Source organism: Anolis sagrei, chromosome 12 (assembly GCF_037176765.1).
Source record: "Anolis sagrei isolate rAnoSag1 chromosome 12, rAnoSag1.mat, whole genome shotgun sequence".
NCBI classification, from domain to species: Eukaryota; Metazoa; Chordata; class Lepidosauria; order Squamata; family Dactyloidae; genus Anolis; species Anolis sagrei.
Window position 1 is genome coordinate 17021870 of NC_090032.1, and position 24655 is coordinate 17046524.

A 24655-nucleotide genomic window follows, 5' to 3' on the forward strand; every position below is an offset into this window, starting at 1 on the left:
GGTCCCTAGTCAAAGTAGTCCCTGGCCAAAGTGGTCCCTAGTCAAAGTAGTCCCTGGCCAAAGTGGTCCCTAGTCAAAGTAGTCCCTGGCCAAAGTGGTCCCTAGTCAAAGTAGTCCCTGGCTAAAGTGGTCCCTAGTCAAAGTAGTCCCTGGCTAAAGTGGTCCCTAGTCAAAGTAGTCCCTGGCCAAAGTGGTTCCTGGTCAAGTTGTCTCGGTTCAAAGTAGTTCCTGGTCAAGTGGTCCCTGGTCAAAGTACTTCCTGGTCAATTGGTCCCTAGTCCAAGTAGTTCCTGGTCAAGTGGTCCCTAGCCAAAATGGTTCCTGGCCAAGTATTCTCTGATCAAGTGGTCCCTGGTCAAGTGGTCCCTAGTCAATTGGTCTCTGTTCAAAGTAGTTCCTGGTCAAGTGGTCCCTAGTCAAAGTAGTTCCTGGTCAAGTGGTCCCTAGTCAATGTAGTCCCTGGTCAAGTGGTCTCTGTTCAAAGTAGTTCGTGGTCCCTAGTCAAAGGTAGTTCCTGGTCAAGTGGTCCCTAGTCAAAGTAGTCACTGATCAAGTGATTCCTAGTCAGAGAAGGGATTCCTGGTCAAAGTGGTCCCTGGTCAAAGTAGTTCCTGGTCTAAGTGGTCCCTGGTCAAAAGTAGTCCCTGGTGAAAGCAGCCCCTGGTCAAGTGGTCCCTGGTCAAATGTAGTCCCTGGTGAAAGTGGTCCTTGGTCAAATGATCTGTGGTCAAAGTGATCCCTGATTTTAAAAAAAATTGGAAACCACTGCTCTTACTATAATCTGATCATGAGACTCAACCCAGTAGGCTCCATCATATCACATCATTTCCTTTCTCCAAATACTGATGAAATATCAATCACTCCTCGTGGTATGGCTAATGTGAACTGGACTTCAACATATCTGGAATAGGGCATAAACAAGAGATCAGGCTTAACCCTAGTAATACAACTGCTTTCTCTCTTCAACCTCAGAGGCAAGGCATGGTCCCACTTCCCAATCGATCCCTTGTATCAAATACCAGGCTTTGGGATAAACTGGTGGCAAGAAGTGGTCGGTGCTGGTTTCGAAAGAGCAAAAAGCAGAAAGGAAACTAGGCAAGGTCCACCTACAGCCCCAACATTGACACACCCATGTGTGATGATGTGTAATTTTATTCCTATAGTCATGTATTGTTTAGACAATAGTAATGGTAAGTATGTAGAATTGTATTTTATTAGGGATGGTAACTGGCTTGGCTTGAGCGGAGATGCCATAGCAACTGCCAACTTAGCAACTGCCAACTTGCCAACTGCCACTTGGCAGCGCAGCTTTTTAAAAGTTGTCAGTCTGTAGTCGGAGAGTTACAGAAGAGGACTGATCTGAATCAGTAGTCTGTAGCCGGAGAGTTACAGAAGAGGACTTATTAGGGATGGTAACTGGTTTGGCTTGCCTTGAGTGGAGTTGCCATAGCAACGGGGGCACAACCAACTGCCACTTGGCAGCGCAGCTTTTTAAAAGTTGTCAGTCTGTAGCCAGAGAGTTACAGAAGAGGACTGATCTGAATCAGTAGTCTGTAGCCGGAGAGTTACAGAAGAGGACTTATTAGGGATGGTAACTGGTTTGGCTTGCCTTGAGTGGAGTTGCCATAGCAACGGGGGCACAACCAACTGCCACTTGGCAGCGCAGCTTTTTAAAAGTTGTCAGTCTGTAGCCAGAGAGTTACAGAAGAGGACTGATCTGAATCAGTAGTCTGTAGCCGGAGAGTTACAGAAGAGGACTTATTAGGGATGGTAACTGGTTTGGCTTGCCTTGAGCGGAGTTGCCATAGCAACAGGGGCACAGCCAACTGCCACTTGGCAGCGCAGCTTTTTAAAAGTTGTCAGTCTGTAGCCGGAGAGTTACAGAAGAGGACTGAACTATGAATCAGCAGTCTGTAACCAGAGAGTTACAGGAGAGGATTCTCCAGTGAGAGGATCAAGGAACTGATCTGTAGTCATGAACTACAGAGGTAGTTGATCCTGTGTGGAAGTAGAAATCCAACAGGAATCCTGTAGTGATAGAACCACAGGGAGGACTGATTCTTTGATTAAGAATCAAGATTTGGGCTCCTTAATTAGTGGTCCCTTGGCATCCAGCTCCTAAGTTGATATTGATAATTACACGGCTTCCTCACACCGTGTGTGCTAGTCTCCTTCCCACACTGAACAAAACTCAGGTAAGGAAAGCATTGGAGTTTGGACTTTGTGCTCTTTTATTAATAATACCACACGAAATTGCATTTATTGTATGTCTTTCCATCTTGAGCCTCGTCTCTTCCGTTCCCTTGGCACGACCATAATTTAACGCTGCACGCACAGTACACACAAACGCACACAAACGCACAAGCTTCATTAGTAGTCTTCATTGTTCCCTCGGTCTATGTACATTTTCTCTCCTGTCGATTTTTTTGTTTTGTTTCCCATTTAAAAAGCCTGCCGGGCACAAAGAGGTCGCTTCACGGTATTCAAACACAGCAGTAACGTAACGGATGTAAGAGCTGAGCCAAAGGCCTTCAGTGCAGAGAGGAGGGTCTTGAAAGAGGGGAAAGAGAAGGGGGTCCCCCTCTCCGAAGCCGCCGGGAGGTGTTGCCGCTAAATAAAATACAACTGGCGTTCTTGTATCCCTGCCTTATTCCTTCAAGACACATAGCAATCCATGGTTCTAAATGGTTCTAAAGTACTTACAAAACTAAAGCTCTGGTGGTGAAAATTTCAGAACTCTTAACAAAATTCTCAAAATTTAATTATTATTTCATTATTGGGGATTTTTATGATAGAACCAATTAGGAACTGCCACTTATAGTGAATTTTTGAGAGTTTTGTTAGAGTTCTGAAATTTTCACCTGGTGGTGAAAATTTCAGAACTCTAACAAAATTCTCAAAATTTAATTATTATTTAATTATTGGGGATTTTTATGATAGAACCAATTAGGAACTGCCATTTATAATGAAATTTTACAATTTTTGTTAGAGTTCTGAAATTTTCACCACCAAAACTTTAGCTTTCTAAGTACTTTAGAACCATTTAGAACCCTGGATTGACCAGGCCTAGATCTAATACTAGTACCCTATTTCTTGCCTCCATATCTAACAGGCTTGCATACAGCACAGTTGGTCAACTGTGGGCTCTACTTCTGACCCAAGCTCTGTACGAACAAAGTTTGGAGAAATTGGATGCAATCTATGCTTTCCTTGATGTACTACATCTTCCATTTGGGGGATCATCAATCCACTGGGAGGAAAAAGGGTCCCTGCTAGTTTAGTTGCCCATCTAGATAAGTTTCCATAGCTAGAGATAAGACCTGAATCCAATATCAATCCTACATCTCCCAGCTCTTTCACACCACGACATTTGCATGATGGGTTGCTGTAAGTTTTCTGGGCTGTCTGGCCATGTTCCAGAAGCATTCTCTCCTGACGTTTTGACCACATTCATGGCAGGCATCCTCAGAGGTTGTGAGGTCTTCTGGAAACTAGGCAAGTTGGGTATATGTATCTGTGGAAGGATGTCCAGGGTGACTTCTTACTGCCTGGAGGAATTCTTTGTTGAACAGCTAATCACTTTCCAACAAAGGATTCCCCCAGACAGCTAATCACCTCCCAACAAAGGATTCCCTAAGACAGTTAATCAGCTCCCAACAAAGAATTCCCCCAGACAGCTAATTACCTCCCAACAAAGGATTCCCCCAGATAGCTAATCACCTCCCAACAAAGGATTCCCCCAGACAGTTAATCACCTCCCAACAAAGGATTCGCCTAGACAGCTAATCACCTTCCATCAAAGAATTCCCCCAGACAGCTAATTACTGCCCAACAAAGGATTCCCCCAGACAGCTAATCACCTCCCAACTAAGGATTCCCCCAGACAGTTAGTCAACTCCCAACAAAAGATTCCCCCAGACAGCTAACCACCTCGCATCAAAGGATTCTCCCAGACAGTTAATCACCTCCAACAAAGGATACCTCCCAGGTAGTAAGAAGCCAGACCCTGAAACTGCTAGGCCATTAAATGCTAACCAAGGTGGCCAATTGAAACATTCACACCTACCTCCAACAGACAAGAGTTCTTTCTCCCATCCTGGACATTAGTCCATAGATATATAAACCCCAGTTGCCTAGTTTCCAACAGACCTCCCAACTTCTGAGGATGCCTGCCATAGATGCAGGTGAAACGTCAGGAGAGAATGCTTCCGGAATACAGCCCAGCAAACTTACAACAACCCAGTGATTCCGGCTATGAAAGCGTTCGACAACACATTTGCATGGTGTACAATGTCACTTTGACACAACCAGACTGCACAGGCGTATATGAGCACTGCAAGGGGATGAGCCATTCCAGAATCTTTGGAGTGCCTCGAGGAACAAGGTAAGAAAACGTGATACAATCCTTTGTTCCCTAAGCATCAAAATTCAACAAGTCAGGAGAACCCCAATTTTCTTGTGTCCTCCTGGGACTGTGTGTATGAGTGTGTGCTTTTGTGTTTGAGTGCTCTGCACCCACGTGCCACCATCACTTTTGAGGACAACAACTGTGGCGAGTGGGACGTCAGTCACATGCAGAATGCTTGGATTTTTTTCGACAGCTCAGGGGTGCGTGTGTGTTCGTTTCAACAGCAATTTGTACAGCAGTTACAGACATTTTCATTTCCCAGTAAGAAAAAAAGTACAATCTCATTAACCTTGAGGTGAGGGGTAAGGATAGGGCAGGGATAGAGCAGCGTGGAGTAGCTACTTTGTGTAATGAAGAAAGGAAAGGAGGGAAAGGATGAACCAGACTAAAGAGCAGAACTGGGGAGATTAAGGAAGATGGGGTGGAGAACCCCCTCTTTTCGTCAAGGGAAGGCGGGTTCAATTCATCTTAACGCTCTCTATTTAATTGGGTTGCTGTGAGTATTACTGGGATGTCTGGCCGTGTTCCGGAAGCATTCTCTCCTGACATTTCACCCACATCTACGGCAGGCATCCTCAGGGGTTGTGAGGTTGGAAACTAGGCAAGTGGGGTTGATATATCTGTGGAATAATGTCTTGTCTGTTGCATATAACACTCACAAAACTGGGGAATTCCAGACAGGAAACAATCAGGGCCAGCTAACACCTCCCAACAAAGGATTCCCCCAGCAGGAAGCAGCCAGGTTTTGAAGATGCAAGGTTATTCAATTCTAGTTATCCCTAAAATATCCATCCTATTTCACTTTGACATAATGCCCAGCATTTTAAATTTTTTAATCATTACATTTGGCCCTGCCACAGGTTTTTAAATGTGTCGCGATATTGTTGTTGTTGTTTTGCTTTGTTTATGAGTTATTTACTGTTGCTGTGTTTTATTGTTGTATTTGGGCTCGGCCTCTTGTAAGCCGCACCGAGTCCTGCGGGAGATGGTAGCGGGGTATAAATAAAGGATTATTATTATTATTATTATTACTTGTTAGGGATTCATCATCTTCAAAAGAGGAAGGGGAGCAGGAAAGTGTTCAGGAATCAGAAGAATTGGAATCAGACAATGAGGTCTTGCAAGTGCCCACATTTCTGGAAAGGAAAAAGGAAATAGAGCATAGATGGCGTTCAGCTCTGCTAGCTGCTAGAAACGCTGAGCTAATTGGGAGCCACCCTAGCACCTCCTGCACGGGGAATTCAGGACAATAAATCAGGAGCAGGAGCGGTTAGTTTTCGCTGGTAACAAACGACTCTGATGCTGATGTCTTAGCTGCTAGAAAGGCTGCTAGAAATGCTGCAAGCTGCTAGAAACGCTGAGCTAATTGGGAGCCACCCTAGCATCTCCTGCATGGGGAATTCAGGGCTATAAATCAGAAGCAAGGAGCAGTTAGCTTTCGCTGGTAACAAATGACTCTGATGCTGATGTCTTTGCTCCACTTGTACCTGCTTCGAGTCTGCTTCTAAGGATTTAGTGATCACTGCCCATTGTCTGATATAAGACTGCTGAGTTTTGTGTCTGCATTAAGACTTCCTTGCTTTCTTTTGTATTTTTCAACTGCATTTGCTGTTGTTGTTTTGTGTGTTTACTGAAGTAAAGCATTTTTCTTTTACTTTCAACATTGTATTAAGGCTATACTTGAAGGGCAAATAAAGACACAACTGCAACATTCCCACTCGCCTCAAACAGACAAGTCTGGCTTCTTACTGCCTGGGGGAAGCTGTTGTTGGACAGCTAATCGCCTCCCAACAAAGGATTCCTTGAGGCAGTAACAAATGAGACCTTGAAACCAATAATCAAGGTGGCCAACTGCAACGTTCATACTTGCCTCCAACAGACAAGAGTCTGGCTTCTTACTGCCTGGGGGAATCCTTTGTAGGACAGCTAATCAACTCCCAACAAAGGATTCCTGAAGGCAGTAACAAACAAGACCTTGAAACCGCTAGGATATTCAATGCTAATCGAAGTGGCCAACTCCAATGTTCACACTTGCCTCCAACAGACAGGAGTCTGGCTTCTTACTGCCTGGGGAATTCTTTTTGGACAGCTAATCACCTAACAAAGGATTCCCTGAGGCAGTAACAAACAAGACCTTGAAACCGCTAGGATCTTCAATGCTAATCAAGGTGGCCACTTGCAATGTTAACACTTGCCTCCAACAGACAAGAGCCTGGCTTCCTACTGCCTGGGGAATCTAATCAGCTCCCAACAAAGGATTCCCCAAGGCAGTAACAAACAAGACCTTGAAACTGCTAGGATATTCAAGGCTAATCAAGGTGGCCAAGTGCAACATTCACACTTGCCTCCAACAGACAAGAGCCTGGTTTCTTACTGCCTGGGGAATCTAATCAGCTCCCAAAAAAGGATTCCCCAAGGCAATAACAAACAAGATTAGTATTCAATACTAATCAAGGTGGCCAACTACAATGTTCACACTTGCCTCCAACAGACAAGAGTTCTTTCTCCCACCCTGGTCATTCCACAGGTATATAAAGCCCACTCACATCTCACAACCTCTGAGGATGCCTGCCTGAGATGTGGGCAAAATGTCAGAAGAGAATGCTTCTGGAACATGGCTATACAGCCTGGAAAACTCCCTGCAACCCAGTGATTCCAGCCATGAAAGCCTTTGACGGGCTTGTCGGAAGAAAGACATCTTTCTTTGTTGGAAGAAAGACATCAAGAGCCTGCTTAGATAGAGCATTGTTGGGAATTCCTGCCATTTTAACAGGAACGCACAGGAAGAAGGCAGAGAGCAGAGCTTGGAAATGTCCGCAGTGGGGCGGATGCGTCAACACTGAACTGCCAAGGCCAATTTAAGTTAAGATTAAAAAGGGTGGAGGAGAAATACCCCATTAATTCATTACGCCAATAATTTATTTTAAAATGCTTCACATATTTAAAGTGGTCCCAAATGGTTGCTCTGTGGTCCCTAGTGCTCCTCCCTTTCAATGGTCACGAACTAAAACTCATGGAAATCATGCTGAATATTCGAATAAGATTGGGTTAGCCAATTATTTCCAAGCCCTGGGAGATGAAGGCTACCTTCACCTTGTAGTTGCGTGGTTGAGAAACCAGAAAAAGAGCATCTCCAGCTTTTGATGACCCATCAACTGTGTGTTTCCGCCTGCGAAAAGGTCAAGAAAGAGGCCCACCAGCTCCTCCCCACCTGGAAATGTCAGGCACCCGTTCCTATTTAGTCCAGTGCATCCTAAGCCCAGTGTTTACGCTTGGGGTGGGGGTGGGAGGTAGAATTTAAAATAATAATAATAATAATAATTAAAATGAAATCAGTAAGCTTGGAATGCAGACATCAAGCTGACTTGGCGTTTTCCTTCATAGGTACAAGTAACAATGGTTATAACTATGACACAAGGGGTAGTTGGTTTGTTTTTTCGGTGATTCGATTTAGTTAACATCCGGGTCATAGCTCCCTGGGCAAAGTTATTCCGGCTTTTTCTTCGCAGCTCCAGGAAGCTTTGCTTGGATCCTGTGGGAGAAAAACAACAAGGACAGGGTTACGCATGGTGGGTTAAGAATGTAAAAACGCCGCTATCGTTAGGCTTCAAGGACCCATGTTACACTTTTCTGTACGAGTCTGAAGTTACCGTATGTACTCGAACATAAGCCGACCCAAATATAAGCCAAGACACCTAATTTTATCACAAAAACTGGGAAAACGTATTGACTCGAGTACAAGTCGAGGGTGGGAAATGCAGCAGCTACTAGTCAATTTTAAAGTAAAAAAAACACTAAAATTATATTAATTGAGACATCAGTAGGTTCAATGTTTTTGAATCTATATAAATAAAAATGTAATGTTTGTTTGTGGGATTAAGATAGTAACAACAACAACAACAATAAACTTCATTTATACCTCGACTACCACCTCACCCGCCTCATAGGAAACCTGCTACAAAACAGGAGCTTTTTTGTTGAGTTCCAAGGCCAGAGAAACAGATGGCGGAAACAGAAGAACAGCCTGCCTCAGGGGAGCGTGCTTGCTCCATCCATGTTCAACATCTACACAAATGACCAGCCACTGCCAGAAGGGACAGAGAGTGTCATTCATGCTGATGATCGTGCCATCACCGCTCAAGCACGGAGCTTTGAGATGGTTGAACAGAAGCTCTCCGAAGCTCTAGGTGCTCTTACCGCCTATTACAGGGAAAACCAGCTGATCCCTAATCCATCTAAAACACAGACATGTGTCTTCCACCTTAAGGACCTTAAGAACAGACAAGCATCCCGAGCATCCCGAGCTCTGAGGATCACCTGGGAAGGAATACCTGGGAGTCACTCTGGACCGTGCTCTAACCTACAAGAAGCACTGCCTGAAAATCAAGCAAAAAGTGGGCGCTAGAAACAATACCATTCGAAAGCTGTCTGGCACAACCTGGGGATCACAACCAGACACAGTTAAGACATCCACCCTTGCGCTATGCTACTCTGTTGCTGAGTATGCATGCCCAGTGTGGAACACATCTCACCATGCTAAACAGTGGATGTGGCTCTTAATGAGACATGTTGTATTATCACGGGATGTCTGCGCCCTACACCACTGGAGAAATTACACTGCTTAGCCGGTATTGCACCACCTGACATCCGCCGGGAAGTAGCAGCCAATAGTGAAAGGACGAAGGCAGTGACATCTCCAGCTCATACCCTGTTTGGGTATCAGCCAGTACATCAATGACTTAAATCAAGACATAGTTTTCTAAGATCTACAGAGACACTCGCTAGAACACCTTAGCAAGCAAGAGTCCAAAAATGGCAGGCTCAAACCCAGCACCTCAATCTGTGGGTGATACCAGATGAGAGACTCCCCCCTGGGCACACAGAAGACTGGGCGACTTGGAAGGCGCTGAACAGACTGCACTCTGGCACCACGAGATGCAGAGCCAGCCTGAAGAAATGGGGCCAGAAAGTGGAATCCATGACATGCGAGTGCGGAGAAGATCAAACCACTGACCACCTGCTGCAATGCAACCTGAGCCCCACCACATGCACAATGGAGGACCTTCTTGCAGCAACACCAGAAGCACTCCAAGTGGCCAGATACTGGTCAAAGGACATTTTATAGAATACCAAGTCTGCAAATTTTGTGTGTTTTTAATTAATTGTTTGTTTTGTTCTGTTAGAAATGTAATACAATGGTCTTGGTTGCCCATGACACGATAAATAAATAAATAAATAAACATAGGCCGGCCCAAATATAAGCCAAGACACTTAATTTTATCACAAAAACTGGGAAAACATATTGACTCAAGTACAAGTCGAGGGTGGGAACTGCAGCAGTAAAAAAACCCAATAAAATTATATTATATTAAAATTATATTAATTTGGACATCAGTAGGTTCAATGTTTTTGAATCTATATAAATAAAAATGTAATGTTCGTTTGTGGGACTAACATAATAATAATAATAATAATAATAATAATAATAATAATAATATATAAATAATAATAATACTAAAAAATAAATAAACTGGACCAAACTCTACACAAATACTCAATTTGTGTACAATTTGTGTACACAAGACACCTAACAACCCAATGTATGCCCTTCACTCATAAAAATACTGAAAAACACAGCAAACGGGACTTAAAAAGCTCCAAAAGGCTAAATGACGGAAAGCTAAATGAGAACACAGAAAAAAGGGAAGAAAGAGTGAAAGAAGGGGAGAAAAAAGAAAGAAAGAAGGAAAGAAAGAGGGAGAGAGGGAGGGAAAGAAAGAAGGAAAGGGAGAAGGAAGCATGGAAGCAAAGAGGGAAGGAAGGAAAGAAAGAGGTAGAGATGGAAGAAAGGAGAGAAAGAGGGAAGGAAAGAAAAAAGGGGGAAGGAAGGAAAGTTAGAGAAGGAAGGAAGTAGAGAAGGGAAAAAAGGAAAAGAAGGAAGGAAAGAGGGAGCGAAGGAAGGAGGGAAGATGTAGAGAAAGAGGGAGCGAAGGAAAAGAGAGAAGAAAAGAGAGACAGCAGAAGAGAAAGAAAAAGGGGAGAGGAAGGAAAGATAGAGAAGGAAGGAAGAAGAGAAGGAAAGATGGGAAAGCAGGAAAGAAAGAGGGAGTGAAGGAAGGAGGGAAAGAAGGAGAGAAAGAGGGAAGGTTGGCCACAGCAACGCGTGACGGGTACAGCTAGTGTAATAATAATAGAGTAAAATAATAAATGTAATAAATATAATAGAGTAAAATAATAAATGTAATAAATATAATAATAGAGTAAAATAATAAATGTAATAAATATAATAATAGAGTAAAATAATTAATGTAGTAACAAAAATAGAGAAAATAATAATGTAATCATAATAAAGAGTAAAATAATAAATGTAATAAAAATAATAGAGTAAAATAATAAATGTAATAAATATAATAATAGAGTAAAATAATTAATGTAGTAACAAAAATAGAGAAAATAATAATGTAATCATAATAAAGAGTAAAATAATAAATGTAATAAAAATAATAGAGTAAAATAATAAATGTAATAAATATAATAATAGAGTAAAATAATTAATGTAGTAACAAAAATAGAGAAAATAATAATGTAATCATAATAAAGAGTAAAATAATAAATGTAATAAAAATAATAGAGTAAAATAATAAATGTAATAAATATAATAATAGAGTAAAATAATTAATGTAGTAACAAAAATAGAGAAAATAATAATGTAATCATAATAAAGAGTAAAATAATAAATGTAATAAAAATAATAGAGTAAAATAATAAATGTAATAAATATAATAATAGAGTAAAATAATTAATGTAGTAACAAAAATAGAGAAAATAATAATGTAATCATAATAAAGAGTAAAATAATAAATGTAATAAAAATAATAGAGTAAAATAATAAATGTAATAATAAAATAATAATAAAATAATAGAGTAAAATAATAAATGTCCCATAAAAATAATGATAGAGTAAAATAATACATGTAATAATCATAATAACAGAGTAAATTAATAAATAACTTTGACTCGAGTATAAGCCAAGGGGGGCTTTTTCAGCCTAAAAAATGGGCTGAAAAACTCAGCTTATACTCAAGTATATACGGTACTTGATGTAGCCATCTTGCCGAGATTAAGCATGCTTAGATCTGGCAAGCCTTTGGATGTGGAAACCTTCAGGCCCACCACCCTCAAATAGGGCCAGGATTAAGCACATTGAAAATGGTACAAAGAAAATATAATTATTTTAAAAGACTGATTTTTGGCTTTGATTTTGGGGTTCATCTGGCTAGTTTGGGTTAGGATGGGGGTTGTTGTCTTCTTAATAAAACCTCTTCTTCACATTAGGCATACAAAGCATCAAAGGTAAAGCCTAGTCATATCCAACTCTAGGGGGTTGTGCTCATCTCCATTTCTAAGCCAAAGAGCCGGCATTGTCCTTAGACACCTCCAAGGTCATGTGGCCGGCATGACTGCATGGAGGACTGTTACCTTCCCAAAGAAATAGTACCTATTGATCTACTCGCATTTGCATTTTTTCAAACTGCTAGGTAGGCAGAAGCTGGGGCTAATGATGGGAGCTCACCCCACTCCCCAGATTCAAACGCCAACCTTTCAGTCAGCAGGTTCAGCAACTCAGCGGTTTAACCCGCTGCGTCACCAGGGGTGCCTAATACAAAGCATAAATATTTATTTTTTTCCAGTAACTTTGACAGCACTTACTTTGTAACGACAGACTTGATCTGATCCCGGGCAATGCCAACATAATGGTCAATCTGAGTCTGAAAAGTAAAACAACAGCATTGGAGGAAATCCGAAGGAAGTTCAGTGAGGCACATAAGATTGTTAGGCGATAATATTTAGTGGGTTGTTGTAGGTTTTTTCGGGCTATATGGCCATGCTCTAGAGGCATTCTCTCCTGACATTTCGCCTGCATCTATGGCAAGCATCCTCAGAGGTAGTGAGGTCTGTTGGAACTAGGAAACAGGGTTTATACATCTGTGGAATGACCAGGGTGGGACAAAGGACTCTTGTCTGCTGGAGCTAGGTGTGAATGTTTCCATTGATCACCTTGATTAGCATATAATGGCTTGCAAACTTTTGTTGAGAGGTGATTAGATGCCCTTGTTTGTTTCCTCTCTGCTGTTGTGCTGTTGTAACTTTAGAGTTTTTTAATACTGGTAGCCAGATTTTGTTCATTTAGGACTGCCATACATAATTGGTCTCGAATATGTATGCATACATTCATTTCGTCACCATAAGATTCTTTGCGTGAAATAAAATAATAGGTTGCTGTGTGTTTTCCAGGCTGTCTGGCTATGTTCCGGAAGCATTCTCTCCTGACGTTTCACCCAAATCTATGATAGGCATCCTCAGAGGTTCTTGGGATTTCAGCAAAAGACAAAACTTCTCAAGCTGTGAGGATGCCTGCCATAGATGTGGGCGAAACGTCAGGAGAGAATGCTTCTGGAACATGGTTATACAGCCCGGACATTCCATAGATCTATAAACCTCACTTGCCTAGTTTCCAACAGACCTCACAACCTCTGAGGGTGCCTCCCATAGATGTAGGCGAAACGTCAGGAGAGAATGCTTCCGGAACATGGTTACATAGATCGGAAAACTCAAAGCAAACCAGTGTTTTTGGCCACAAAAGCCTTTGACAACACAATAAAATAGTAATTACAATTACAATTATTAATGACCCCAGCTCAGGAGACGCAGCTCCAAGGACTAGCACTTCCATCAAAATCCCATGTGCTCCAGGCCAGTTAGGAAATATTTCATAAGATTACATTCAAAGTCACCCACCTTGTACTTCTCATACACAAGGGGCAGGCTGAAAACCAGCAACTCGCCTGCAACGAGACAAGGAAGATGGTTAGTTCCACAAAATAACCAGGACGGGTCAAGGAATCTGGTCAAGGAATCTGAACAAGGCTGAGTAAAGCAATCACGTCGTGGCAAAGGCAGCACTGAGGATATCCTGGGAAGGAATCCCACTGGAGCATTGCAGTGCACCCAAGTACCTGGGAGTCACTCTGGACCATGCTCTGACCTACAAGAAGCACTGCCTGAACATCAAGCAAAAAGTGGGTGCTAGAAACAATATAATATGAAAGCTGACTGGCACAACCTGGGGATCACAACCAGACACAGTGAAGACATCTGGCCTTGCGCTATGCCACTCCGCTGCTGAGTACGCATGCCCAGTGTGGAACACATCTCACCACGCTAAAACAGTGGATGTGGCTCTTAATGAGACATGTCGCATTATCACGGGGTGTCTGCGCCCTCCACCACTGGAGAAATTACACTGTTTAGTCGGTATTGCACCACCTGACATCCGCCGGGAAGTAGCAGCCAATAGTGAAAGGACCAAGACAGTGACATCTCCAGCTCACCCCGTTTGGATATCAGCCAGCATGTCAACGACTTGAATCTAGAAATAGTTTTCTAAGATCTGCAGAGACATTCGCTGGAACACCTCAGCAAGCGAGAGTCCAAAAGTGGCAGGCTCAAACCCAGAACCTCAACCAATGGTTGATACCCAATGAGAGACTCCCCCCTGGGCACGCAGAAGACTGGGAGAATTGGAAGGCGCTGAACAGATTGCACTCTGGCACCACGAGATGCAGAGCCAACCTTCAGAAATGGGGCCACAAAGTGGAATCCACGACATGCAAGTGCGGAGAGGAGCAAACCACTGACCACCTGCTGCAATGCAACCTGATCCCTGCCACATGCACCATGGAGGACCTCCTTGCGGCAACACCAGGGGCACTCCAAAGGGCCAGATACTGGTCAAAGGACATTTAATCAATTACCAAGCTTGCAAACTTTGTGTTTTGTCTGTTTGTTTGTTTGTTTTGTTCTGTTAGAATTGTAATACAATTGACTGGTTGCCCTGACACAACAAATAAATAAAGGCAGCCTTGCTGCAATTCCACAAGCTGAGAAACAGGCAGGTTTCCCAGTCTTAACACCCTGAATGGTTTTTCTCCAACACCCTGGAAGACCTTGAAATCAGGTGAATTGGTGGAACTTGACACCAAAAGATGTAGCAATGGTTACAACTTAAAAGGGAATTCATGGAGGAAGGTTATCACTGGTTATTGGCCATAACTATAAAATGGAACGTTTACATTCCAAAGGACCATTGCGGGTGGAAATCTGGGCTGTAGTTCCCACTGGGTCCTGAAATTCACTTGGTGACTTTGGTCCAGTTTCACTCTGGCCTACCTCACAAGATTGGTGTCAAGATAAAGCAGGGGGGGAGAGAGCCAGGTATGTGATCTCAAGATCGCTGGAATAAAATGTAGCTAAAACGAGGGTTGAATGAAAAGTAATGCCTCCACCTTCATTACTTGGATTTGGATGGGAATATTTTAATAAATCAAACGCAGAAATAATCCTTAGAACGAGCTCTTTAACTACCACTATTCACTTTTCCACATAATCACCAGACAATTGGATACATTTCTGCCAACGATGAACAAGTTTTCTGAAGCCGTAACGGAAGTCGACACTCTGTTTCCACATCCAGCGTCTCACAGTTCTCTCATCCTGGGTACCCATCGAGCACAGATCTTCCGATCCTTGGAATGTGCTCTAACCACCACTATTCACTTTTCTACATAGCCACCAGACAATTGGATACATTTCTGCCAATGATGAACAAGTTTTCTGAAACTGTCACGGAAGAAGTTGACACTGTTTCCGCAACCAGCATCTCACAGTTCTCTCATTCTGGGTATCCATCGTGCACAGATCTTCCGATAGCCAAGCAAAGCAATAATGTGACCCACACATTCTTGTAAAATTCCAATTATGCTTGCAATTTCTTTCTGAGGGATACAACAATCGTCCTGAATCAATCTGTCAACCTTTTGCTTGTGAAACTTGGTGGTTGCTGTCACAGTACGTCCATCTGGTATTAAAATGTAGCTAAAATGAGGGTTGAATGAAAAGTAAGGCCTCCACCTTCATTACTTGGGTTTGGATGGGAATATTTTAATAAATCAAATGCAGAAATAATCCTTAGAATGTGCTCTTTAACGACCACTATTCACTTTTCCACATAATCATGAGACAATTAGATACATTTCTGCCAACAATGAACAAGTTTTCTGAAGCCATCACAGAAGAAGTCGACACAACCGGCGTCAGCATCCTGGGTACCCGCAACCGGTGTCAGCATCCTGGGTACCCATCGTGCACAGATCTTCCAATAGCAAAGCAAAGCAAAAATGTGACTCACACGTTCTTGTGAAATTCCGATTATGCTTGAAATTTCTCTCTGAGGTATACAACGATTGTCCTGAATCAACTTGTCAACCTTTTGTTTGTGAAACTCGGTGGTTGCTGTCACAGGACGTCCAACTCTTTGTCAGATGTTCCCACCTCAATATCTTTAAACTTACTCACCAAACAACACACAGAATCATAGAATCAATAAGTTGGAAGAGACCTCATGGGCCATCCAGTCCAACCCCCTGCCAAGAAGCAGAACTCACATCAACACAATAATAATAATAATAATTATTATTATTATTATTATTATTATTATTTATAACCCACCACCATCTCCCCAAAGGGGACTCGAGGCGGCTTACATGAGGCCAAGCCCAGAATAATACAACATAATAAACACACAACAACAAAATACATCCTAACAAAATATAAAATAACAAAATCAACAATATAAAACAGCATAGTAAAACCAGACACAGAGGGCGGGCCAAATGTATGAGGTAAAATGTCAAAAAGTTAAAACCCTGGGTGAGATAGGGATAAAAGTGCATTTGTAGGAAAGGAACCCAAGGAAAAGGGAGGAACCATGGGATTTATGGATGACGAATTGGATCACGATTTTAGTTACGAGACGTTAATGTGTTGTTATTGAGATGTCATTAGTTTGTATTTTATACTGTTAATGGTTTTAATATTGTATGTTGTTGGATTGACTTTTGCTCTTGTTGTGAACCGCGTTGAGTCGCCTACGGGCTGAGAAACTGCGGTATACAAGCAAAGTAAATAAATAAATTTAGCCATTTTAGGGGTGGGAAGATGCTTTATTCTGAGGGCAGCTGTAGGCTAAGACAACCAGATGTGTTGAGTGGTCATTCTCCAAAAGCACAACAGAAGAGCCAGGTTTTTAGGTCTTTCTTAAAACCAGCCTGATCTCCCTAGGCAGTGAATCCCCATAAACAGCTTGCATTCTCTGAAGAATCTCCTTTGGGGTGACACCTTCTGCTGTCAAGAATTCAATGACTGCACGTTGCTTAAGTCGCATAGACTGACCATCTGCGCAGGGTTCCATACTTCGCACTTTAACAACACAACCATTCAATGCTAAGGCTTCCTGCCAAAATGGAACTGTAGAGGAGAGTCTATTGAACAAGCCAGTACCTGCCGCATACCAGTACTGCCATCTGTTGAGGAATTACGAAGGTGGAGGCATTACTTTTCATTCAACCCTCGTACATAAACCAAAATAAGAAAGAGGGATTTCACATCCTGCTCCTGCACTTTTTGTGTGCTATGTGATGGCAAATTGCTATTTCTGCTATTATTGCATCTTACCCAAGATGAGAAGAGTGATCCCATTGAAGATGGCCCCGACATAGGTCATCAGCCACATGGCAACGGCCAGCTGTTTGGAAAACAGGACAGAACACCATTAATGTCAGACTCTGGAAGATCTAGGAGTTAAAATCAAGCTCACAACAATAAAACGCTGGAGACAAGTGGTTTATTCCTTCGTTCCACAATCCTAAAAAGACAGTTCTAAAGTTTTCCCACTCAGACATCCTGTACAGTTTCCCCCACTTATCGCGGGTGTTACGTTCCAGGACCACCCCCAAAAAGTGAACATTCACAAAGTAGGGACACTATATATGTATATCGGAGAGTAGCCACACAAGCAGGTGTGTCTGTAGCTTTGTAGGTAACCGTCTGAGGTAGCCCTCAGTGGGAGAGAAGCCTCTGTGGGAGAAATGCCTCAGTATGTGAGATGCCTCAGTCTGAGAGAGCCCTCGGTGTGAGTAGGCTTCAGTGGCAGAAAGGCCTCAGTGTGTTAGTAGGCTTCAGTATGAGGAAAGCATGGTGTGAAAAGCTTCAGACTGAGGTAGCCCTCAGTGGGAGAGAAGCCTCTGTGGGAGAAATGCCTCTGTATGTGAGATGCCTCAGTCTGAGAGAGCCTTCAGTGTGAGTAGGCCTCAGTGGCAGAAAGGCCTCAGTGTGTTAGTAGGCCTCAGTATGAGGAAAGAATGATGTGAGAAGCTTCGGACTGAGGTAGCCCTCAGTGGGAGAGAAGACTCTGTAGGAGAAAGGCCTCAGTATGTGAGTGCCTCAGTCTGAGAGAGACTTCGGTGTGAGTAGGCCTCAGTGGGAGAAAGGCCTCAGTGTGTTAGTAGGCCCCAGTATGAGAAAAGCCTGGTATGAGAAGGTTGGGAGAAAGAAGCCCCAGGTTGAAGGCCTCATGTGTGAAGCTTTAATATGAAGGCAGCGGTGTGTAAAGCTACTGTGTGAAGCTCCTGTGTAAGTTTGGTGTGAAAAGAGGCTCTGTGGCAGCAAAGCTATTTATCTAGATGAGAAATAAGTCCAGTGTGGAAGCAAAGAAGGAAGTATAAAGAACTTTTCTTGTTATGAATGCCATTTTCTAAAAGGTTATGATCTCTAAAAGGCCGTGTTTTTCCAAAACATTTGCTAACCCAGTCAGAAGTCCACTGCCCAACTGCAGCAGAGGAGAGGGAGGCTTAAAGCTAGTCTGAAACTTTTACACTGGATGGTCATAATTCGTATTTTAAAGACATGTGCTGGCTACTAATCCACCCATGCCCTGACCTTCAGCGAATCCACCAAATCTTCCACCAGGAAGAGGCGCATGATGGCTTTCAGGGCATGATTGACGTGCACCATAGCGGAGCTGACATAGTTGTGGAAAGCCTCTGAAGACAGCGCAACATCCAGATCCAAGTAAGCCCTGAAACAGAAAAAAAAAATGGGGAATTCACAGTTAGTGGCTATGCAAGACAATGGGCAGCAGAGAGTAACCAGCAGCTGAACAAGCATCAAAATATGTTATGTGGCAGCTAAAAAAGCCACTGCGATTCTAGGCTATATCAATAGTATAGTCTCTAGATCAGGGGAAGTAACCGTCCCATTCTATCTTGCTTTGGTTAGACTGCACCTGAAATAATCCTGTGTCAAGTACTGGCATCACAATTCAAGGAGGATATGGACAAGGTGCAATGTGTCCAGAAAAGGGCAAACAAAATAATGAAAAATCTGGAAACCTTCAGTGGGGCTCAGTGTGCTCTCTGGCTGTAGGGTAAACTACAACTTCCACTATGTTGAGTCAGTCCCCTCAAACCCCTCCAGTAGGCTGAGTTAGTCATGGGGATTCTGTGTGCCAAGTTTGGTCCAGGTCCATCATCGGTGGAAGTCATCGTTTCTCTGGTTGTGGGTGAACTACAACTCCCAGAAAGAAAGGTCAGTTCCCCTCAAACCCCTCCAGTAATCAAATTTCGGCATATGAGGTCTGTATGCCTAGTTTGGTCCAGATCCATCAGTGTTTTGGTTCACAATGCTCTCTGAGTGTAGGTGAACTACAGCTCTCCCAAATCAAGGTGAATTTCCCCCAAAGACACCCAGTACTTTTTTTTTCTGGTCATGGGGGCTCTGTGTGCCAAGTTTGGTTCAATTCCATGTTTGGTGCAGTTCAGAGTGCTCTTTGATTGCAGGTGAACTATTACTCCCTGTACCTACAACTCCAAAATGTCAATGCCAATTCCCCTCAAAACCCACCAGTATTCAAATCTGGGCATATCAGGAATGCATGCAAAGTTTTGTCCAGATTCATTGTTGTTTGTGTTTGCAGTATACTCTCCATGTAGGTGAACTACAACTCCTATAAATCGTTCTAAAGATCTCCAATATTTTTTCTTGGTCATGGGAAATCTGTGTGCCAAGTGAGTTCCAGGTCCATTGTTGGTGGAGTTCAGAGTACTCTTGCAGGGGAACTATACATCCCAGGACCTCCAACTCCTGGTGAATTCTCCCCAAACCTCTCTAGTATGTTCAGTTGCTGAACAATTCCTCTGTTCACTTTTGAAGGAACACCTGGGTAGAAAACACTTTTCCAACAGTGACGAGGTGAAAATTGAAGTGACGAACTGGCTGAAAAAAGCGGGGGGAAACTTCTATGCCACAGGCTTCAAAAATGGATGACTAAATGTATTTAACGGAATGGTAATTATGTGGAAAAATAAATACCTTGGCTACAATCCATGTAAGTCAGTGTTTCTCAACCTGGGGGTCGGAACCCTTGGAGGGGTCGCAAGGGGGTGTCGGAGGGGTCGCCAAAGACAATTAGAAAACACAGTATTTTCTGTTGCTCATGGGGGTTCCGTGTGGGAAGTTTGGCCCAATTCTATCACTGGTAGGGTTCAGTATGCTCTTTGATTATAGGTGAACTATAAAGCCCAGCAACTACAACTTCCAAATGTCAAGTCTATCATCCCCAAACTCCACCAGTGTTGGGCATATTGAGTATCTGTGCCAAGTTTGGTCCAGATCCATCACTGTTTGAGTCCACAGTGCTCTCTGGATGTAGGTGAACTACAACTCCAAAACCCAAGGTCAATGCCCACCAAACCCTTCTAATATTTTCTGTTGATCATGGGAGCTCTGTGTGCCAAGTTTGATTCAATTCCATCGTTGGTGGAGTTCAGAATGCTCTTTGATTATAGGTGAACTATAAATCCCAGCAACTACAACTTCCAAATGACAAAATCAATCCTTGGCTCAAGGGTCCCCAATGAGAATGATGCCTGATGTGCATCTCTGTTGCTGAAGCAAGCCCACTCACTTGAATGGGTGTCCCTCTTCAGATTTCTGTACGGCCTGGATGACGGACTTGTAGACCCGGAAGCTGATGGTGACCGAGAGCAGTGCCAGGATAAGGTAGGAGATAACGCTGATGACGCTGAAAGCGGCCAAGGAGAGGAGCAAGATCAACGTTGTACTGAAGACAAGGCCCGTCTTCTTCACATCCCGCCAAAAGATCAGATCGCGCACTGTCAAAGAGAGAAAACAAACAGAGTGGCACCCATGGTCAAGAGCGATGTGGTCAGAAAGGTGTACCCCAGCTGTGCTGCAATATTATTATTGCTATTATTATTATTATTATTATTATTAGCGCTAGGAATGTTTGTAACCGATTAATAAGGGCCCAAGCCCCAACTATTTCGGATATTTAGTTTAATTATCTCCAAATTAAAGGTATCCCCTTGACGTTAAATCTAGTTGTGTCCGGCTCTGGGGATGGTGGTCATCTCCATTTCCAAGCCAAAGAGCCAGCGTTGTCCATACATGCCTCCAAGGTCATGTGGCCAGCATGACTGCATGGAGCACTATTACCTTCCCGCAGAAGCAATACCTATTGCTCTACTCACATTTGCATTTTTTCGAACTGCTAGGTTGGCAGAAGCTGGGGCTAACAGCGGGAGCTCACCCCACTCCCCAGATTTGAACCACCAACCTTTTGGTTAGCAAGTTCAGCAGCTCAGCAGTTTAACCCACTGCACCACCAGCAGGCTCCTCCAATATCGAGAGTAAAATCATAAATGTAACAAAAATAATAATAGAGTCAAATAATGGAAATGTAACAATAACAGTAATAATAGAGTAAAATAATAAATGTAGTAGCAAGAGTAAAATAATAAATGTAATAATAATAAATAGAATAAAATAATGAATGTAATAACAATACGAATAAATAAAAATAATATACTGTATATACTCGAGTATAAGCTTAGTTTTTCAGTCCCTTTTTTAGGCTGAAAAAGTCTCCCCCAGCTTATACTCGAGTCAATATTATTTATTATTTTACTTTGTTGTTGTTATTATTACATTTATTATTTTACTCTATTATTATTATTATTATTATTATTATTATTATTTTACTCTATTATTATTGGAGGACATGTAAGCATATTTACATTGAAGAAGGTTAGAATAATGGTTTAATCAGAGTTGGAGAGTCTTATCTTGAATTACAGTTTTATGTAAATATTCAGAAACATTTAACCTACTGATGCCTAAATTAATATAATTTTATTGGTATCTATTTTTATTTTGAAATTTATCAGTAGCTGCTGCATTTCCCACCCTCGGCTTATACTTGAGTCAATACATTTTCCCAGGTTTTTTTGTGGTAAAATCAGGTGCTTCGGCTTATACTCGAGTATATACGGTATATAATAATAATAATAATAATTATTATTATTATTATTATTATTATTATTCTAAATAGAAAAAATGCAATAATAAAGTAAAATAATAAATGTAATAATCATAATCAGGAGAGTAAAATAATGTAAATGTAATAATAACAACAATCACTATAATAATAATAGATAAAATAATATAAGTAGTAATAAAAATAGAGTAAAATAATAAATGTAATAATAATAGAGGAAAATAACGTAAATGTAATAATAATAAACAGAGCAAAATAACGTGTTGGAGATGTACATTTTTTCCAGCTTTTATTTTAGTGTGTAGAGGACAAGTCTTATGAAAGGCCAGCCCTGCAGCACTTTCATCTAATAGTGAACTCAAACTGCTGCAATTCTGGGATGTACTGCCACATGGGCACATAGGTGCATAATAACTTTCAACCCCATCACCAAACCCAGTGATTACAGGAGCTGTCTTCATAGACCTGTCAGCAGCATATGATACTGTAAATCACTGCCTTCTCCTGAGGGAAAAAAAATATCACAAAGGACTGCCACCTCACCAGCTTTATAGGAAATCTGCTGCAAAACAGGAGCTTTTTTGTTGAGTTCCAGAGTCAGAGAAGTAGGTGGCAAAAACAGAAGAACGGCCTGCCTCAGGGGACCGTGCTTGCTCCATCATTGTTTAACATTTACACAAATGACCAGCCACTGCCAAAAGGGACAGAGAGTTTGATCTATGCTGACGATCATGCTATCAACACTCAAACAGGAAGATTTGAAATGGTGGAACAGAAGCTCTCCAAAGCTTTATGTGATCTTACTGCCTATTACAGGGATATCCAGCTGATTTCTCATCTACGTGTGTTTTTCATCTTAAAAACAGACAAGCATCTTGACCTCTGAGGATGACCTGGGAAGGAATCCCACTGGAGCATTGCAGCACACCAAAATACCCAGGAGTCACTCTGGACTGTGATCTGACTTATATGAAGCACTGCTTGGCTATCAAGCAAAAAGGGGGTGCCAGAAATAATATTTATTTTGCGCACTTCTACCCCGCCCTTCTCAACCCCCCAGGGGGGACTCAGGGTGTCTTACAAAAGGCACAATTCAATGCCAACAAACAGATAATAAAATAAACATGTATCAACATGTGATTTGAATGCAATATTCCTTCTTCTTGGCAGGGGGTTGGACTGGATGGCCCATGAGATCTCTTCCAACTCTTTGATTCTATATCTGGCCATGTTGTCCGGATGCCCAACTACCGTCTCCCAAAGAAGTCGCTCTATTCCAAACTCAAGAACGGAAAACGGAATGTCAGTGGGCAGGAAAAGAGATTGAAAGATGGGCTCAAAGCCAAGCTCAAAAACTCTGGCATAGACACTGAGAACTGGGAAGCCCTGGCCCTTGAGCGCTCCAGCTGGAGGTCAGCTGTGACCAGCAGTGCTGTAGAATTTGAAGAGGCACGAATGGAGGGCGAAAGAGAGAAATGTGCCAAGAGGAAGGCGCGTCATGCCAGCCTTCCACCTGGAAACCGATGCCTTCACTGCGGGAGAAGATGCAGATCAAGAATAGGGCTCCACAGTCACCTACGGACCCACCGCCAGTACACCCATCTTGGAAGACAATCCTACTCGGACAACGAGGGATCACCTAAGTAAGTAAGTAAATTAATTAATTAATCTTTAATTAATCCTAGTGAAGCTCACACTTGAACTAGCAGTGATGCTCCAAGATCCTTTTGTACTGGAGATCTTAAGAAGCTCTCCTACAAGGCTCAAGATCCCAGGGACAGAGCCTGAGATGTTGCACATGCAAACCATGTGGCCGCAAAACCAAACAACAGGGCCCCTCCCATCATTAAGAAATACAGAAGACGCATTTAAAACCCAACACAACACCCTCTCTGTTCAGACATGGGAGAACCACTCCCTCTCGAGGGAGGGTGGGTTGTGGGAAGCTTGCCAAGGATAAAAGTTTATAAGCCCCCCTTCCCGTACTGCTTGCTCCTTGACCCAGAGAGAGAGGAAAGAGTATACTTTTGCCTCTCATTAACTGCTTTCCCTCGGGCTCTTTCGCTGGCAGTTTGGCTTCAAAACAAAGGCAAAGGCCTGCATCCCACAAAGCTAAACCCGGAAGCCCAAGCCATGCATGTCTGCCCATCCGCAAAACAGAAAGGGAAGCCAAGAATCTCTGTTGTTTTCCTCTAGTATCAGCCCATAAAAAGACTGTCAAACAAAGACAAGCAGAGCAGCCTTCCAGGCCATTCGGCATGAATACAAAACACACTCCCCAAGGTTGTGACAAGCCTAGATCACATTATCAGCTGCTTCAGAAGGAGGTCTTCGTAGTGGCTGCCTTTGTGCTTGAGAGCTTGTAGAACTGCCTAGTTTGGAAGAAGTCGGCAATGCCAGCAGCCGACAAAAAAATAACAAAGCCAGCAGACCTGATGGGATCCCTGCTGAAATCCAAAGTGACCCATTTAAGGTGGAATCAGGTGTCAAACAGAGATGTGCTATTGCCCCAACTTTATTCTCCATCTTCATTGCTATGATACTTCATCTTGTTGACGGGAAGCTTCTCACTGGAGTGGAAATCATCTATTGGACAAATGGCAAGCCATTTAACCTCTAACACAGTGTTTCTCAACCTGGGGGTCGGGACCCCTGGGGCGGGGTCGCGAGGGGGTTTCAGAGGGGTCACCAAAGACCATCAGAAAACACATTTCTGATGGTGTTAGAAATCCCTTTGGCATAGTCATTTGGATACACAGTGCTCTGTGGATGTAGGTAAACTACATTTCCCCTAAATCACTGTCAATTCATCCCAAATCCCTCCAGTATTTTCTGTTGATCATGGGGGTATCTGTGTGGGAAGTTTGGCCCAATTCTATCATTGGTGAGGTTCAGAATACTCTTTGATTGTAGGTAAACTATAAATCCCAGCAACTACAACTCCCAAATGTCAAGGTCTATTTTGCCCAAGCTCCACCAGTGTTCACATTTGG

General features: G+C 42.6%; 1 protein-coding gene across 3 annotated transcripts in view; it reads right to left on the bottom strand.

Annotated features, from left to right (window-relative positions):
• Positions 1–2207: 2207 nt before the first annotated feature.
• RTN3 (reticulon 3) overlaps positions 2208–24655 on the bottom strand; it is a 74763-nt gene continuing 52315 nt past the window's right edge. Inside the window, exons 4-10 of one of the 3 annotated variants that reach the window (XR_010910393.1) lie at positions 20271–20478; positions 18245–18383; positions 16982–17051; positions 13208–13254; positions 12119–12177; positions 6636–7940; positions 2208–6475 (exon numbers count right to left, since the gene is read on the bottom strand). Coding sequence is in view for 2 of the 3 variants with exons in the window: in XM_060758400.2 (XP_060614383.2) it covers positions 7895–7940; positions 12119–12177; positions 13208–13254; positions 16982–17051; positions 18245–18383; positions 20271–20478 (569 nt within the window). In the remaining variant the exon portion in view is untranslated. Of the gene's footprint in view, positions 7941–12114; positions 12178–13207; positions 13255–16981; positions 17052–18244; positions 18384–20270; positions 20479–24655 lie in introns of those variants that run through there. The other 2 variants (XM_060758400.2, XM_067472491.1) reach the window with 2 other exon arrangements.